The sequence below is a fragment of the Gouania willdenowi genome, chromosome 5 (genome assembly GCF_900634775.1).
Source record: "Gouania willdenowi chromosome 5, fGouWil2.1, whole genome shotgun sequence".
Lineage (NCBI taxonomy): Eukaryota > Metazoa > Chordata > Actinopteri > Blenniiformes > Gobiesocidae > Gouania > Gouania willdenowi.
The window spans coordinates 2639790-2658323 of record NC_041048.1 but is presented as its reverse complement, the minus strand read 5'-3'; the positions used below and the strand labels follow the sequence as shown (position 1 = coordinate 2658323).

General features: G+C 37.2%; 1 protein-coding gene across 1 annotated transcript in view; it reads left to right on the top strand.

Annotated features, from left to right (window-relative positions):
- The window catches only part of ptprt (protein tyrosine phosphatase receptor type T), a 341442-nt gene that overhangs the window by 269680 nt on the left and 53228 nt on the right, over positions 1-18534 (top strand). The window contains exons 22-24 of the mRNA XM_028445860.1: positions 3080-3172; positions 3704-3813; positions 7978-8065. Coding sequence (XP_028301661.1) covers positions 3080-3172; positions 3704-3813; positions 7978-8065 — 291 coding nt within the window. The remainder of the gene's footprint in view (positions 1-3079; positions 3173-3703; positions 3814-7977; positions 8066-18534) is intronic.

The window sequence follows — 18534 nt, the reverse complement described above, 5'->3', positions numbered from 1 at the left end:
GTGACACTGGGTAAAAAATGTTGGAAAGGGTTTATAAGTGCTGAACATGTCTTGAAAGTGGAAAAAAATGTGTAGAAAAGATGTTGAAATTCAATGGAGAAGTGGCAGAAATGTTGCAAAAATGCATTAAAAGGAGCAAAAATATGGCAAGAAAAAGTGATAACTATGTCTTTATCTGATAAAATATGATTTATTCTCCTGCAGCTTTAAAATAACTATTACCAGTGTCCAAAGATGACAAACAGCACTTTTTTTACTCCACATACAGTATTTAAGTTTACGTATCAGCACAAATCTGCTTTATTAATTGAATCTTTAATAATATAAGATGACTACATTAGGACCATGTTAGCTGCAGACTGCATGCTTTAAAGCTGTATCCATCAACTTTCAGCTTTCTGAGTGAAATTCTGAACTAAATCTCCATCTTAGCCTTTTGAAGAGCGTGTGATGGACGGCACGGACCAGATTTAGCCTCAGAGTGCAGACGTAATGTATATGTATATGTACAGTATATACTGGCTCCTGGTTGCCTTGTGGGACTCATTCCATCTCCTCCGTGGGTTCTCTCTCACACACACACACACACACACACACACTCACATGCACATTCTCCGTCACAGGTTGTTGAAATGCGTGTGTCACACACCCAATGCGTGAGACTTGAGAGAGAGAGAAAAAAAAAACGGACCCGGAAGTGCCATGAAAAATAAATGTTTCGAAACACCAAAGAAGTTCAACATAATGGATGCCCACCATGTGGCCATGTGGTCTTCTTCTACTGATTATTAGAGGTTGTAAATGAACAGATTTGTGCGCTAGCGCCTCTTCACACTGAGGTCAAAAGCTGAATAGGTTTCACTTCTGGGTAAACGTGAATGTGCCGTCTGGGTGAATTAAAATGAAAATAAACGTTCAAAACACCAAATAAGCCCAAAATAATGAATGCACATACTCGGGCTATGTGGAAGCTGCTAAAAAAGTTTCAGGTCGAAATTTGCTCTACAAACAGACACGCACACACACACACACACACGCAGAACTTCCTTGCTTTTATATAGAATGATCCATTGACCCAATGGCGTAAAGTGATGCTGCTGATGAAGGAAAGTTAGTTGTTGAATGAGCTTCTGGGAACGCCACATTCATCCATAAATGAATCTGGAATTCAGCTTCGTTTGAGCACCTGTCGTCCTTGGTAAACACACACACACACACGTTCTGTTCATCAGTAACTATGGCCTTGCTGATTCACGGAGATAAAAGCTGAATTTTTTGACGTTCGCCATCACACTTTGATCTATTGAGTCATCGTTGGCTTATCAACAAAGACAATATTCTCATTTTCAGTGCTCGTATTGTGAGTTGATGATAATAATCATCTACAAATAAGTTGCTCTCAACTTGTCGTTGTCACTGAAGTTATTTTGTTGATGTAAAAAAAAAAAAAAAAGCATCAAAGTGATGAACACACGTGATGTTTGTTATGACAGCAGTTCATCGTCAGTACAACTGTATTCCCACAGATGGAAATCATTACTGGGATACTGGGTACTTTAAAACAGTGGTTCTCAAACTTTTTTGGTTAAGTACCCCCTTTCTCTTATTTCTGAATCCAAGTACCCCCTTTTGTTCAACTATATTTTGCTTAGAACATTATGGAAAAAACCTCTATAGATCATAATGATGGAATAAATGAGTGAAGACTGAGACAGTATTTAGTGCCTCCTGGATATGTTATTGAATGTATAATATTTATTGTAGTTTATTTCTATATTTTGTTGTTTATTACATATTTTGTCATTTCTGATCATCTCCCGCCTGGTGTGGGACAAAGGCTGACCTTTCTACATTTCTATCATCATTAGTATGATTATCATTTTAACTTAACCTTCCATTATCCTAGAGGTCAATTTGACCTCATTGAATGTTCATCATTCAAAAAAACAATAGCTTCATATTTCATGACTTTTCCTAATTTGACGGTGGGTTGAATTGATTAAGCATAAAATGATCATGACGGTATTTTTTTAATGTGCTGATCAATCAGCATTCCTACACATTTAGCTGTGTAAAACATGTCCGTCTGTCAGTACATTTGTGAAGATTTGTTCAATCTTTCTTCAGCGTTTTTTTTGTTTTTTTTTGTTTAAATATGTACACTATACTGTATGTTATCATGTTTATCATTTGTTATGCATTATATCAGCTAATATTAGGCTAATGCTAATGCTGCGTTAATGCTATTGCGATGTTATTGCTATTACTAGGCTAATGCTAAAGTTAGGCTAATGCTATTTCTACAGTCAGCATTACATGGAACATTATTTAAATCAAAGTTAATGACACTCTTTTTCAGATTTTTTGCTGTTAATTTAAATGTTTAAAACTGCTGATTTTAAATGTTTTTACTGCTGATTTTAATGTTATAAGTAAATGTATGAACTCTAAAACAGTGACGTGCCAAATGTGCCGAACAACATAATAGGCAGAAACCCAAATCCCCAAGGGAATTGATCAGAAATGGCACGACTAATAAAAAATGATCACAAAAAGTTAAACTACTACTACTACTAGTGACAGTTGTGTGTAGAAATGTAATTAATTACTTTGCTTCTTTTAAAACACACTTAAGTACAATTACAATTACTGAATTAGAAATATTTTATTATTATTTATAAACTATTCCAAGATAAATTCATTCTCATGTAAAAGTTTGTCCTGATGGTGGCGCTAGAGAACAGATCAGGGTTTATTTATGGTTTCAACAAATAAAGTGTCTGACACAAAAATTTGGTCAACAATTTTCTGAAAAATCATTTTCTGGAGGCAAATAATGAAATGTGTTTGATCATAGGAGGGTTAAAATAAACGTTATAAAACCCCATTATTTTGAATGCTTTCATATGTTAATTGTACGCCCTGTAGTGACGTTGCCCATTTGAGGAAAAACTGCTTTAAAATGATCATTTCTATGATCATTTATGGAGTTTAAATAAAGGTACAAAGTATATTCAACACGTGGAAAAACTGCTGTGTCATGCTAACGTAGTCTTTATGTTCTTTTTTTTAACTCCAGACGGGAGCCAGCCGTCTCTTTCCCAGCCGTCGCTGACTCTGCAGAGTTTCCCGTACGGAGGCTGTGAGTCCGTGGAGCTCTCCTACCAGAGCGGTACGTATCAACTAAACACTATAATGATCAATGCTCTCACTTTAAATCTCACACGTAAAATACAGTAGGTAGTGTCTTTCAAAAGAGAAAAAAAAGAAGTGTAAATTAGGCTGAAATTGTGTTTTTGTAGTTATTTAATTTAGTTAGTTAAGTGTCAAATTGGTTCATTAATTTGTTGTTGTTTTAACTGTGTGCTTAACTATTTAGTTCTGAATTGTTTCTTTTAATTCTTCATATTTTTAAATATTTTTTTCTCATTTGTGGCGTAAGTTGCTCTTCACAGTGTCTATGTGATTGTGATTGGTCAGACGCTGCAATCTTAAGTGAACCTGTTTATATCCTGTTTCATAGTACAGCTGCTCTCTGACAGAGAATGTTTGGTTAGGTGAAGCTAACAGAGATACATCTTCTACCCAGCTTTGTGGTACTGGCCCTTTAAGGAAAGAATTTCCATTGGCTGCTGTCACGGTTCATATTTACCTTCCCTTCAGTTTGTGTTTGCGACTCTTTGGTTTTCTGTGAATTTTCCAGGTCAGTTCCAGGCCGGTCAGTTCCAGCCAGCTATCAGAGTGGCCGACCTCCTCCAACACATCACACAGATGAAATGTGGGCAGGGCTACGGCTTCAAGGAGGAGTACGAGGTGAAAATCTATGTTAACGCCACCCAGTAACCCTACATAACCGTTCTCCTTTTTTAAAACTTTAAAACAATGGTAACATTAAATGTACATTCTATATTGAATTACAGATGATAAATAAATAATAAATAAACAACACAACATAAATCCTAAGCAATCAAAAAATGATGATGTTTTGGACCTCACAAGGATGGAGGAACGGACACACACACACAGACACAGGCTATAATGAGAAAAACCATGTGGAAAGAAGAAGTCCTTCTATTTTCTGCTGCTTTTAATGAGAAGGTCAAAGGTCGGCAGCTATACGTCCCAACTAACCAAAGTATTACTCATGGGTGCAATGACCACACGTTTTATTTCATTATGTTTTCCACAAAAACCTTTTTTTTATTAATTAGTTTTATGGAATATTCATTTTTCAGATCAAAATATTATTTTTTGTTCTTTGCATTTAAATAAAAACAGTATTTTTAAGTAGATTTTAATAATTCATTCCGCAATTTTCATTATATATTGAATTTTCTGCCTCATAATGAAACCTTAACATACTAAACAAGTGTTTATTTTGCACTTGAAAAAATATTGATTCTTCCCTTTTATCTATATTCCTCCATCAGAGTTCCTTTAGTGCTTTATTTTTATTTTTGTATCTGTTTTTCCTTAGGCGTCCATCTTTAATCATATTTGACCTTTCCTCCGTTTCAAACAGTTACTTTAAAATATGTTTGTTATCATTGTTGGACACGTGCACTCCACTGGAGGCTCATTTCCTTTCCTTCTGGTCTTTATTCCATGTCTCGTATTAATTAATTCATCCCCCTAAGACTCCATCTTTCTTCCTCTCCTCACTCCAGTCGTTCTCGATGCCTTTGTTGCTGAGAATGTTTTTTTTTTTTGAAAGGGCAGAGAAACACTCTCTAGTTCTCTATCTTTTTTCAAAGCCCTTCTCTCAGAACAATGCACAATTTCTGTTACCGTCTCTGCATGCATGCAGCAAATTGTTCCTCCGTGATACCGTAGCTTACATTTTCATTTTCTTCCCATCACTTTGGTTTAAACCCACTGATATGATTCAAGAGAAAGCAAATGTGATTTATTATCAAATGTGTGTGTGAGTGTCTGTGTTTATCAGTGTGAATGAAGAAAGAAAGAAAGAAAGAAAGAAAGAAAGAAAGAAAGAAAGAAAGAAAGAAAGAAAGAAAGAAGTGGATCTACATTTCTAGACCACAAAGATGAAGTGATCTGTATAGATTCTGGACCTTATGGAGGCTGAGGTCACATCATTAGGACCTGATCATGTCCACATCCGACATGTTCAGCTCATTATTCTTCCCTGTTCTCGCTGCTCTAATGGTAAAGTCTCAACTTTCCACAACTTAGGAAAACAACCATGTCTACGGTGTACATTTCAGGACATCCTCACGTCCCAAATTCATTAGAAAAAATACAATTCTTAATATAATATACATAACATACAAATATTTTAAGTTCCATAAAACACAGTCACTGTACAAAATACATTTGAATACATTTGCTGTTCTTTTAAAAATACAAGTTATTTTTTGGCACTTGAGTCATGTGACCATCGTCTTCCGTTCAAGGCTACAGTGGAGCCTACATCTCTGTGTAACTCTTATTCTGATACTCATGGATGTTAGACGGTTTTTGAAACGTTCTGCTGTGTAGTATACAGTGAAATAGTCCCAAACTTTTGAGACTTTAGGTTGGTTCTTTTTCTGTTGTGCAATTCTTTTTCACAATGTAACTTTTTCTAATAAAAGTAATCGACATGGCCTTTTATTTTGAAGGAACCGGAAGCGCACATAACTAAGTTGAACAGGCGTTCTTTCCTTTTATTATTTAAAAGTTAAGATATATTAACATATTGTTGATTAATAAAAACTACCGTCATTTATATATACTAAACTTTTTTTTAACCACTCTTTGAACCCTGCAGCTTAAACAATAACGCGCCTAAATTGTGGATTTTTTTCCGGTTTCACAAACTTCATGCTGCCAAAAATTGATTCACCAAATTAACGACTAATGTGCGTGTGGCAAAATTCAGGCCCGCGGTCCATTTTTGACCCATTCTAGCATCTGAGTTTGCTAATCTGAAAGTGAGAAAGACTGGAAAAACAAGAAATATGAATGAAACCCTGTGTAGTAATGTTTTTGATGTTTTTGCGTCACACTAGTTATTTACATGTAATTGTGGGAAAATTATTGTTATTTCTATCATAAACATGATCTGGTTTGGTCTATTTCATATTAAACTGGGTTGAATGTTGCCCCAAAGATAAGAAAGAAGAGCTTGACACTTTAAGAATAATGTTTTATTTTCACTACTAACAAGATCCCCATGCGGACCGAATTGGATGCTCCGAGGGGCCAGATTTGGCCCCCGGGCCTTGTGTTTGATATAAATGAGTTAAAACAACAGGTTAATTAACTTCTTTAGATGTAAACACTACAAACACACACAAGAATGTTAAAATAAATACACACAATATTATAAAAGATTAAACACACAACAGTGAAATTAATTAGATCACACATTAGTCTGTTATTCTGAATTATTATTGTTATTCCACCCCAAAAATATTCTTAAATCTAAAACAATTATCAGCGCACAAGCACGCACGTACACGTGTACACTCGGGCCCATATGGTACTTAAAACAAAAAAAAGACAATTATGTGCTTGACTGAGCGATAAGTTGAGGTGTCTGTTCCTCTGTCACTGTGCGTTTGTGGTATATAGGTCAGATCATTGTCTGAAAGTAAAAAGCTGTTGTCTGCTCCCAGTAAGCCCATAATGCACTGTAAAAAAGGCTTTAATGTGTGTGTGTGTGTGAGACCTTGGTAGGTTTAATGGCTGATTTAAAACAGTGAGTGTCCATATGTCGTCCTGTTTTAGTCTGTGTGAGTGATTTTACTCACACAGCGTCGCACATTAACAACACAAAAGTAAAGGATTCCAGAGACACATTTATAATAAGAAATGAAACCCATGCACAAAGCCACCAATGAGCTCCACAAAATACTAAAAAGTGTTGCTCTTTATTAACTAAAGTAGTTAAAAACACCGACTTTTAAATTCTGCCATGGACTGGCGCTGTGTCCAGGGTGTGCCCCCGCTTAACGCCCATTGAGATCTGGAGACAGGCACCAGCAGACCCCTGAGACCCTGTAAAACTTTTTAGATTATTTAGCAGCTTTTTCAGTGAACTTCTGCTGCTTTTGGTTGATTCTAAATAATCAGGAAACGTTAAAGATGATGATGTAAACCTTTTTTGTTTACAGAAAGAGGGTAAAAACAGTTGTGACCCAAAAAATTATCTATGACCGCCGGGGGGCGACAGTTCCAACTCTGCGGTTTGGTAGTAGACAATGAAGCAGAGAAGAAGAGCTCTCTGAGAGACCTTTACTCTCCCTTAAACAGTGTGCTGACACGCTCTGGTGGCTAGAGTTAGCGACTAAATCATGAACAATTTTGAAGGGGATCCGGATTCAAATTCTTTTTCTGGATTAGTTTAAAAAAAAAAAATCATAATAATAATCCTAATCTTTCGTTATTGGTGAAATAAATAAAACATCCTATCTCGGTTCATAAATAACTGATCTTTACGAAATTTGACTAATTTCTGACAGATTGAGACAGAGATGAGATATGCGTTTTTTGATTGCTCTTGTTTTTACATTTTTATTGAGTTGAAAAGATCATACCCACAGTAAGCACGTTTTTATATCCAGAGTTAATATGAAATTTAAAAAAATTACCCCCTATTGTTTCCTTTTCAAAAATATTGCATCATATCGTTATCGCGTTATCGCCTATTTGTCGTCTATTGTATCATAAACCTCTAGTTGTCACCTACTTTTTCCTTTTTGCCATGTCTCATTTATATTATAATTACATTCAGCAGCTTTACATTTAAAAATAAGTTTCCTTAAAATGATCAGTTGAGTGTTTTTTGTTAAATTCATATTTACATGTGAACTATTTTAACTTGTGTGGCCCCATGTGTCAGTGTTAGAGCTGGAGGCAGCAGAACTAGTGTATTTGCATTTTCCTGTGTTTCTGCCTTAGTATGACATATTTCCTGTGTGTGTGTGTGTGCGTGTGCGTGTGCTACTGTAATGTGTAAATATGCATATTCAGGCCCTGGCGGAGGGACAGACGGCACCCTGGGAAACGGCCAAGAAGGAGGAGAACCGCAATAAGAATCGCTATGGCAACATCATCGCTTGTAAGTACTAAACACGAGTGGATGTGCAGAACTTTTCATGACATTTGACTGTGGTTTTTCTCACCGTTTTGATTGAATCTCACTGGTTTGGAAAGACAAAGCGATGCGTATCTGTTCAGGGTTTGTGATTTTATGTCTATTTTATTTAGTTGATCTAAACCAGGGGTCGCAAACCTTTCTGAAACTGTGAGCTACTTCCTAGGTACTGTATAGTCTAAAGGGCTACCAGTTAGAAAAGCACTTAGTTCACTGTTTCACTTAATTAAAGTTATGTTGTACTTATCATTTTTGTCATTTTTAGGTTTTTAGAGAATAGTGAAAGTTGTGTGGACTGACAGGTAAAGGTTGTTAGGAGTTATCAATTATGTATTTATTAAGTTAAGGGGCATAAATATAATAATTTTGTTCTTACTGCTCTTTTACAATCGTTAAAATGTTTCATTTGGACTGTGATATTATTTGATGTAATAATCTATGTTGGTTTGCATTTTCATGAAAGGAACAAATAAATAAATAAAATAAAATAAAAAATAATTGACTTTCAGAGGAAAAAAAATAAAAGCAGGCCACCGTAATGATAATTGAGTTGTACTTGAATATAATTGAGGACATAATTGTCATGGAAAAATGTAATTGACCCCAACCCTGTTGGAGATGTGTCAGGATTTATAATAATGTGCCACAGTGTGTTTATTCTGGTGTGTATTTCCATATACAAGCCACTGAATTTGCATTTGAACATTAGCAAGTTTAAAATGCCAAGCATGTGCTTTAATATGTGCACGGAGGATGTTCAGCTGATTGGGTGTGTGTGTGTGTGTGTGTGTGTTTGTGTGTGTGTGTGTGTGTGTGTGTGTGTGTGTGTGTGTGTGTGTGTGTGTGTGCGTGCGTGCGTGCGTGCGTGTGCGTGTGCGTGTGCGCGTGTGCGTGTGCGTGTGTGTGTGTGTGCGCGCGCGTGTGTGCATGATTCCTATAATTTCCAACGTGACCTCCAGCCTCTATTACACTGGAACAAGGAAAATAGATTGTCGAGTTGAAGTTTCATTAAGTGACTTAAGTGTGTGTGCGTGTGTGTGTCGCACATGTGACTAATCTCACTTACAAACATGCACATTACATGGCTATTGTGCATTAAAACGTGTCCACGTGTGTTTGAATCCCAGCGTTCAATGACATCACGTCTCCTTCCTCTGGATTAGAACCTGAGGCTTTAAAATGAAACATAGGCTGAATTAAAACAAGTTGTCAAAGGCTTGATAGCTAACAGGAATTATGATAAATTTAGCTATTAGTATAAATCCTTTAATTACAAGGGCCCAGTAATGGAAACTGTCCATCTTGTTCACTGTGATTGTACAAAGACTCATTTTGTAGAGAAAACGTTTCAAAGGGCCTCGGGGGGAGGGAGGGGGGGGGATTATTTTATGCTCTGTGTTTTTATTAGATGGAGGAAATATAAATGTGACATGAACAGACCAACCAGATAAAGTTTAAACTTTAAATTATGGGAAGAAAGGTTTTTCCTTCTCACATTTTAAGCTAGCCTTTTGAGACTTTAGATATTCTGTTTCAGTGAGACGTTACTACAATAATAGGTAGGTAGATAAATACTGTATATCAGTGACGTGCCGTGAGCACTAGGGTTGGGTAGGCAGGGCGTTGCAAATTGAGACGACCAATGTCAACAACAATGACAATTTCATATGTTTCGGCTGGCAAGTGTTAATCAATTATTTAATATAGCCTCCATACTCTCCCAACAAGATATATCTCATGACACGGCAACACATCCATTGTTTGTGTTGGAAACACAGAAACATGGAGAAAATAACAACAACAACAACTCAGAACAGCCTCAGTGAGGAGCATCCACAAAGTCAATCCTTCCTTTTGTTCCATTCACTGTAGAAAGTACCAACAATGTTCTGACCTCTGGTAACTCTGATCTCCATCTTTTAAAAGCTGTCGTTTTTCCTCAAAAAAAAGTTTCTTTATCGTCTCTATTGCGCTGTCATCCTGTCTATAGTTTTATCCCGCCCACAAGCTAGAGAACGTAGCAGCAGCAACGGACACGTGATATCAATTCACTAATGCACTGTGAATGTACGTATAGCATTTAGCATAGCACGGTTACGTCCAAAGGCAGCGTAGAGAGCTGCCTTTTTACGTAAATGGTTTTCATATTGGGGAACTGACTGTGCATGCACAAACACATAAAAACACACTATGGGGCCAGAGGCAGATCAGCAATGTGCCTTTGGGAGAGGGTGTGGCCTCCTCCTGGCTCCTCCTCCTACCTTACAGCGGAGTGAGACTGTGCAGCGTCTCTGCCGTACCAGGAAATAGCGATGTTTAGTCATTTGGGCTATGAAAAGCACAAAATGCTGACACTTTCAAACTTATAGGTACTGTAGGCTATTGGATATTGAAAAATAAATAATTTATAATTATATTATAAATAAAACAAATCATCAAAATATCAATTCACCCTTGGGTAGGCACTGCCTACCTTGCCTACCTTGACTGCACGTCACTGCTGTATAGAGGTAAGGCCATGGTGTGCATAAGATAATATTAGTACCTTTTTTAAAACTAATGCTAGCCAGTCTGGAGCAGTTATTTGGGTTGAAGTGTTAACGTGCTCTTCCTTCAGCCATCTGCCAAACACAAGTAGTAGATGCCATGTTTAAAATCCCTTCAGCACATTAAACAAATGTTTGTACGCTAGCTCTTCTTTCCCTTTTATTTCATCTGTTATTCTTTGACATGCTTTCCCACTAACGCGTATCACCTCACTATTACTATTACTAAGTCCACGCTTTGATTGTTCATATATATTTTTTTCACCTTCCTTCATCCTGTGCATTGATGTTTTTTCTCAGCACGTGTGTGTGTGTGTGTGTGTGTGTGTGTGTGTGTGTGTGTGTGTGTGTGTGTGTGTGTGTGTGTGTGTGTGTGTGTGTGTGTGTGTGTGTGTGTGTGTGTGTGTGTGTGTGTGTGTGTGTGTGTGTGTGTGTGTGTGTGTGTGTGTGTGCGCGCGCGCGTGTTCCATCTTCTTTTCATTCATCTGTTTATTCTCTCAGACCATTTCTGACAGTTTATAGGTTACGGCAACAACTCGCAGTGTTTTCCTTATTACGAGCGTCTGTCAGATTTTATTTGCGTCTCTTCAGCATGATTTCCTCTTCCTTGTAACGTTCATGTTGATTTTCCCCCTTCCTCGCCCTCGAATCATTGAAAGTGGTTATTTACCATTTAACCACGTCGTTCTTTTTGCATGCATTCATGTTTGCGTAATAAGGAGAAAAGCAGGCTTGCGTTTCATTTTGTATGTGTAGCACTGTTTGATGTGCAGTTTGTACGATACATCTTCTTGATTAGAATACAGATATTTAATCCTGGTGTTAGCTTTGTTTTGATTTGAACTTTTAATTTAAATTGGCGGCTAAAACTACTTAGCTTTACACTCAGTATATATAGTATTTGATTTGTGTTTTCTTATTGGAGAAGACATGCAAACTCTGAGGATAGAAGTCCTTTTGGGTGGGAATGGGAGTCCTTCAACACTCTGTGATTTTCTTGCTAACTTTAGCCACCAAAGCGTGTCAGCTTTGAAGAAGTAAAGGTGCCTTAGGAGAGCTCTATTTCTCTGCTTCATTGTCTACCATGAAATGACTGAATTGAAACTGTTGCATTAGCTCACATTCTATCTTTTAATTTTAAGGTTTTCTGATGGCAGTTCTTTGACTTACTTGACATTGAATGTTTAGATGTTTAAAGGTTCAGTATTGTGCTATTTTTTTGCAAATTACAACAAAGTCACCTCAATGTGCTTATCAAAATATAAAATTCATAATAAGAAAGAGAAAACCCAACAAGATCCACATGAACAAGCATTTAGCGACAGTGGGAAGAAACAACTCCCTTTTAACAGGAAAAAATCTAAATTAGGACCAGGTTCAGAGGTGGCAGCCATCTGCGTGGACTGGTTAGGGTTAGTGGACAGAAGGACCAACAGAACAGGATAGAGAGATAGAACATCAGTGTCTCAGACTAGTTGAGCCGTGAACCACAGATCAGGAAGTGACATCATCAGCTTCACGAGACCTGAAGCAGAGCAGAGAGAGAAGAACGAGGAGAAGACACTGACTGCAGAAAAACATGATACATTATTATCAAGTCAGCCTGTCTTGGACTTGGGCCTCACTCCCAGTGCCTAGTCAGCACTTATTATAAAGGTGACAAATCTCTTCCCGTTTATTGGTAAGCTAACAGTGACTCTAAGGTCTGTAAATGTGACCGTTTATAGACGAGTCCATGTCCGCTCTAGCGGTTAGGTTATGTTATGATTCAGTCTCCATTTGTTCTAAGAACCCCATCAACATAGTATTTGAGGTTTATTTTCCCAAACTCACCTGTTTTCCAGAGTTTCAGCCTCTAAAAAGTCAGTTTAATGACGCTTCAAAAAACGGCGGGTTTGGGGCCTACTTGTGCATATTCATGAGTGGGTGCGTCAGTAGACGCTGACTCCACACAACAGCTGATCACCATAGCGATTTTCTTTTGCTATTCACACACTCTTGTTATTGTTTTCAGCCAAAAAAAACTGCACATTACAGTAAAACACATGGCTAATTAAGCGGCTATTATGATTGTGAGTCAGACAAACACTGCTTCACGGTGTGTTTATCACATCAGCAGCAGCAGAGTTAGTCAGCTGTTTCAGCTGCTTCAAACACTCATTGGAGCTGCTACGTCACTTTCCTCTCCTCCTCTGTTCTACTGATTACAGGAATAGTCCATTCAAGGTGATAGTCCACTGTTTTGTCCGACCGCTGCTTCACATTGGGTCACAAACACGTCAGATCATGTCAAATGTGATACAAGGTGATATAACAGTTACTAAAAATGGAACTGATTGTAATTGCTCCGGGTGCTACACTGTGGCTGCCCACTGGTCCTCAGGGAAGGGTTAAAGTTCAGTGTTTGTTCTACTTGTGAGGTAGTTTGAGAGGGAGGAGCCTCACATTCCTATAGGATAGGAGGAGCCAGGATTGTCAGGAGGAGGAGTTTCCGTTACTTTTTCAACTTTGACCCTCTGAATGAGGCTACAGTATATCACTGTAGCAAAACCATTAGAAAGTGAATTTTTCACAACATCTTTAACACAATGGGATCCCACAAACAAAGAGTAAGGGGTGTCGTGTGTGTACATTGGATTAACAGAGGCGTCTCTCGGTTATGTAAATACATGTGTGTGTGTGTGTGCGTCTGTGTGTGTGTTCTGATTCGCTCCACGTCTGCCGAGCATCTCTGAAGTCCAAATGCCAACAGCTCTTCTGAAGTGTTTGACCAAAGAAACATACCAAACGTTAGCTTCTCCCAATCTGTCACACACACACACACATACACACACACACACACACACACAGAGGAATTTATTTGCACAAACAGACTCACACTATCTTTTGAACATGGGAACACACACTCGTATTCAGTGAAATGTCAAAGTTTTGTATCTAAACGTCTTCACTCGTTCAGGCTTGTAAACATCACAGCGGGCTAACTGCGTCTAAATGCTAGCAGCGGTGTAGCCGTGAAGCAGCTTTACTCCACATACTCAACTTACCAAGAGAACTCACGCTTTAGTTTAAAATCAGAAATCATTTTCTGCAGTCACTGCAATATGGAACGACCATATTATAATTTAAAAAAATAGTAGGAAACTTTTATGGGGGGGGCTCAACAACATCAATCAATGTGGTTGATTCCGTGAGAGTCATGAATGTTCACCCCAAATTAGAAATTAGTTTGACCTGATGGTGACGCTGCAGGAAAGGTCAAAGGTCATATCATCACCACAACTAATAGGGTTCATACTCTAGTGGTCTTTAATGTAAATTTAATTTGAGAAGATTTGGATGAAAAATATTCAAGATAAATTCATTCTAATTTAAAAGTTTGGCGCGATGGTGGCGCGATTTGGTTGTTTTGATACTATACATCCAGACACTATACAATACGATATACATTGCGATATATCGCAATATCAATCATTACAAATTTTTATTTCAAGTACAAAATGGTATAAATACAATTTATTTCTTCTTTTTTTTTTTACTTTCAAGAACAAGTAAATGGTCACTAACTGTAATTATAGCATCAATATAAAAAACAAGCAGTATGTTTAACAAACTGTCTAATTACATTTTTCAAAAAAGTTTAACTTTTGCTTTTCGAACAGATTCTGATTCTGTTAAGTTCTTAAATTCTTAATAAAAAGTAACCACATACATCTATAAAAGTGCCCAGTATGTTTTATGAAAATAAAAGGCAATCAACTTCCAGCTAAAACGGACTGAGACGTGAGGTCGTTTAACCAGGTCTGATGGTGCGTTCACTGACACCTCGTGACCGGGCATGGTGAAATTTTGTGATACATCGCCAAATAGATTTTTGTTACACCCGTAATATACAGCGTTAAATAACTGAAGTAGTAGTTTACCGGTTAGTGGTTAAAACTAAAATAAAACATTTTCTGCTTTAACCTAAATTGTCACTGGCATTAAACTGGAAACCATAATAAACCAACACAGTAGGGTATCAGAGACAAAGACCACCCCCAACTCAGTAGACATATTTCCAATATTACTAGTCAAATTAACATATAGTGATATATAATTAGAAAAATGTGTTCAAAGTGGCATAAAGAGCCCAAACTCTTAGTTTGTAAAGTTTGCAGAGCTGCTGAGATAACCTGCCTCGTTCAAACGATGCTTTTCATGTTGAAATTGACTTTTTTCTTGCTGCACAGTCGAATCATTTGCAATCTAATACAAATGTATGAATAGAGATGCACAATAAATATGTTGAAAATGCAATTTTCTTTTCAGATACAGCCTTGATTTATTCTGAAATGTGTCCTGTACCTGTTCAATCTAGAGAAAAAAAAAAAAAAACTAATGAGATTAGATTAATTTCCATTTAAAGTTGTGCATTCCTTTTGAAAAATCTCAGATTTGTGTTACGTTTGCTTTGGACAAGCAGTTTGATTCATCCTGAGGCAATAAGCCACCTTAGCGGAGTAGAATCTAACTTTTATTAACCACGCAACAAATAAAAGAACAAAGACGAGAGAGCTCTCAAAGGCTCATCAAATCCTCCAGCCTTCCTCCCTGTCTGCCACATGATGATGATGATGATGATACTCCCAGCAGGAGGGACCCTCACGGGTAATGGCGTTAATGAGGTGCCGTTATTGATACGTTGGATAGTGATTGTCGTTAATCGTGAAGAGTGGGCTGGAGTCAGAACAAAATAGTATTTAAAACAGAGGAATTGCTCTTCATCAGAGACAGGAAGTGGATGATTTTAATTTGAAGGTGCAGTTTGAGTTTAGTTTGCCTCCTTCATTAAACAGCAGGGGGTCGACTGATGCTCACTGGCGACTAATGAAACTGTTAAGTGAATTATAAAATACTAGAATCCCAGAGTACGACTACAACAACTGTTTACATGCTTTAAATCAGAATGAAAATTGAACCCTCTTTAAAAAATATTTAAAAAATGACCTCATAAACTTCTAATTCCTAATTCATCTTAAATCTGAAGTAGGTGGCTGGTTTATTCTGATTTTAATTCTTAATTGAATAATTCCTCAATCTTGACCATATTTTGATTTCCAAAATGTGCTCAACGTTTTCTTGAATCTACCTTGTATTGACAAAATACAATATATTAGATAGTTTATTATTGTTCATAAGGTTTAAAAAGCATAAAAAATGATGTACACACGAAGACGAGCTACAGAAAAGCAGAACAACATTTATTCTACCAGATATTTAACTTATTTTACCCCTAACTTTCTACAGTCTAAGTTTCTCCTTGGTTTTCAAATCCCTCTCTGAACCTCCATGGAGGTTTGATCATCCAGGAGGATCTTCATGATATTTTTCATTAAATCTACCAGTTTTTGTTCTCTTTCAATCCGTCTTGTTCTTTAGTCTCTCTTTTCTTTTCCTCGTATGTGACGATTTCGTCAAAACAAAGCAGCAACTTTAATGATTCCGTCACGTGTGAGTAAAGTTACCGTAGTTACACAACACTGGCTGTAAACAGCAAATTTTAGCATTCATAAACTGGTGGAATTTCTCAGATAGAGCAAATATTAGTGGCTCTTCGTACGTAGGGGTTAGGATTACGGTTATGGTTAGGGTTATGGTTATGGTTATGGTTATGGTTAGTTAGTCCGTAACATAGTTTAGAAATCTATGTATTAATAGCAAACAGATGTTCTGGCCAATGAGGGGCGCTACATATGAATATCACTATTCATGAATACCTTGCATGTTCGTAATGTAGTTTAGGAATCTATGTATTAATAGCAAACAGTAGTACAAGTACCGTTTCTTTCAGACTATAAGGCGCACCGGATTATAAGGCGCACTATCAATGAATGGGTCTGACTGGGTCTATTTTCATACATAAGGCACACCGGACTATAAGGCGCACCGGTTTGTTGTTGTTATTATTATTATTATTATTATTATTATTATTATTATTATTATTATTATTATTATTATATTATTATTATTATTATTATTATTATTATTAAGACGTATTAAGCGAAATAAAATAGTCAGATTAGTCAAACTTTATTCAACTCATTAACAATAACTCTCAACATTGTTCAGGTTTTACACATAAAATACAGAACAATACACTCACTTTTTCAGTTCAGTATGTTGAAGCACAGTAGTTCATTTCATACATAAGGCACACCTGATTATAAGGCACACTGTCGATTTTTGAGAAAATTAAATGATTTTAAGTGCGCCTTATAGTCCGAAAAATACGGTACGTAGCGTCTTAGTCACGTGACCTAAACTGGCCAATGAGGGGTGCTACATATGGATAGAATGTCGGTATATTGATACGGCTACATACAGATAGCTCGTCCGTTTAAATTAACATGTTCCAGAGATACGTTCAGGGTCCCTGGGAAACCAGGAATTTATCATGAATTTTTAATATCCGTCCAGACAAGACGTGAAAAAAGGTCTGGGACGTATGGTCGACCTAGCATAGCGCAATATTATACAACAGAATTTTTGAAGTGTATATTTAATGTAATGTATGGTTTAATGTCATAATGGTTTTTTTTCTAGGAGGAGATATTTCTCATTGTTGCAATGATTGAAAGATTTTAGGAAAGACAGATTATTATCATGTGTAATAAAGTTGATTGACTTGAGTCACCACTGATTTCAGATGATTTTTAAGTCTTTGTTATAAAAAGATAAATTAATTTTTAAACCTTATGGACAATAACAACTTATTTATCTACTTTATTGCATTTTGCCATTACAAGGTAGATTAAAAAAAAGGTAGAGTACTTTGAGTATGACGAGGTTGGCCCACGTGTCTGTTTTTTTGTAATCAAAATATGGTCAGCCTATACTTTGAGCTGCTATGTAGAGTTTGTGAGTCGCTATGCTCTATGACGCTACGCTGCTCAGAGTGATACCTGTTTGTTTCTGTGCAGTTTACACAGCACAATTCACTTTGACTGACAGTCCTCACTCCAGGAAGTAGAAGCCTATTGGCTGGGCGCACTCTGCGATCATTTCCGTTTGTATAGGGGTCTATAGAACGAAGGCGGGACTTATATACATTAATGTATATGAATGACCACAGGCAGTAGACCATAGTAAAAGACCAGTTAGGTAGTTTTTCGCATTTCAAAAGAATCATACGTAAACATAGATTTCTCAGAAACTCTGGATATCAGCTTTAAGGTAAATTCCAAATGTTTTTTCTTTTTTTTTTGAACGTGGCTTTATTTGAAGCTATTCTAGTTTGCTGTGCTGTTCTTTTGTTGCCTCTTCACCCTCTGTCTTCCTCGCTCTCCCTTCAAACAGCTGTGGACGGCACTTTTAAGTGTGTGTGTGTAAGTCGACAACACTGTGTGTGTGGTTGGACACATCAGCTGCAGGGAACTGTGGTCTTAATAGGCTATTACACACCATAATACCCTCCAACACACTCGCATACATCCATGCTGAGCCACTGTATACGCGCAGAGATGCTGACACGCAGATGCATTCATCATTTAAAAGTCTCCTCTCACTAAATAAAGAAATAAATGAATAAATGAAAACACACACACGCACACACTTTAAAACCTGTCAAGACAAGATGATACAGAACATTTTAGCGTAAAAAGGGAAGACACACAAGGCTTTAACGCACTTGCTCTCTTCCTGCACTCACGCACACTCGTAGTGGATGGTGCGTGCTATTAAACTCCCTAATGCCCTGAGCCGAGCTGACAGCGGCGTGTTGCTGTGAGTGAGTTGAGCTCCGTGGGGAGTTAACTGATTAACTATATCTGTGACAGACACAATCCCGTCTTATGGGCCACTGAAAGAGAGGCGACGAGAGCCGGAGGAGGGGATCATAGAGATGAG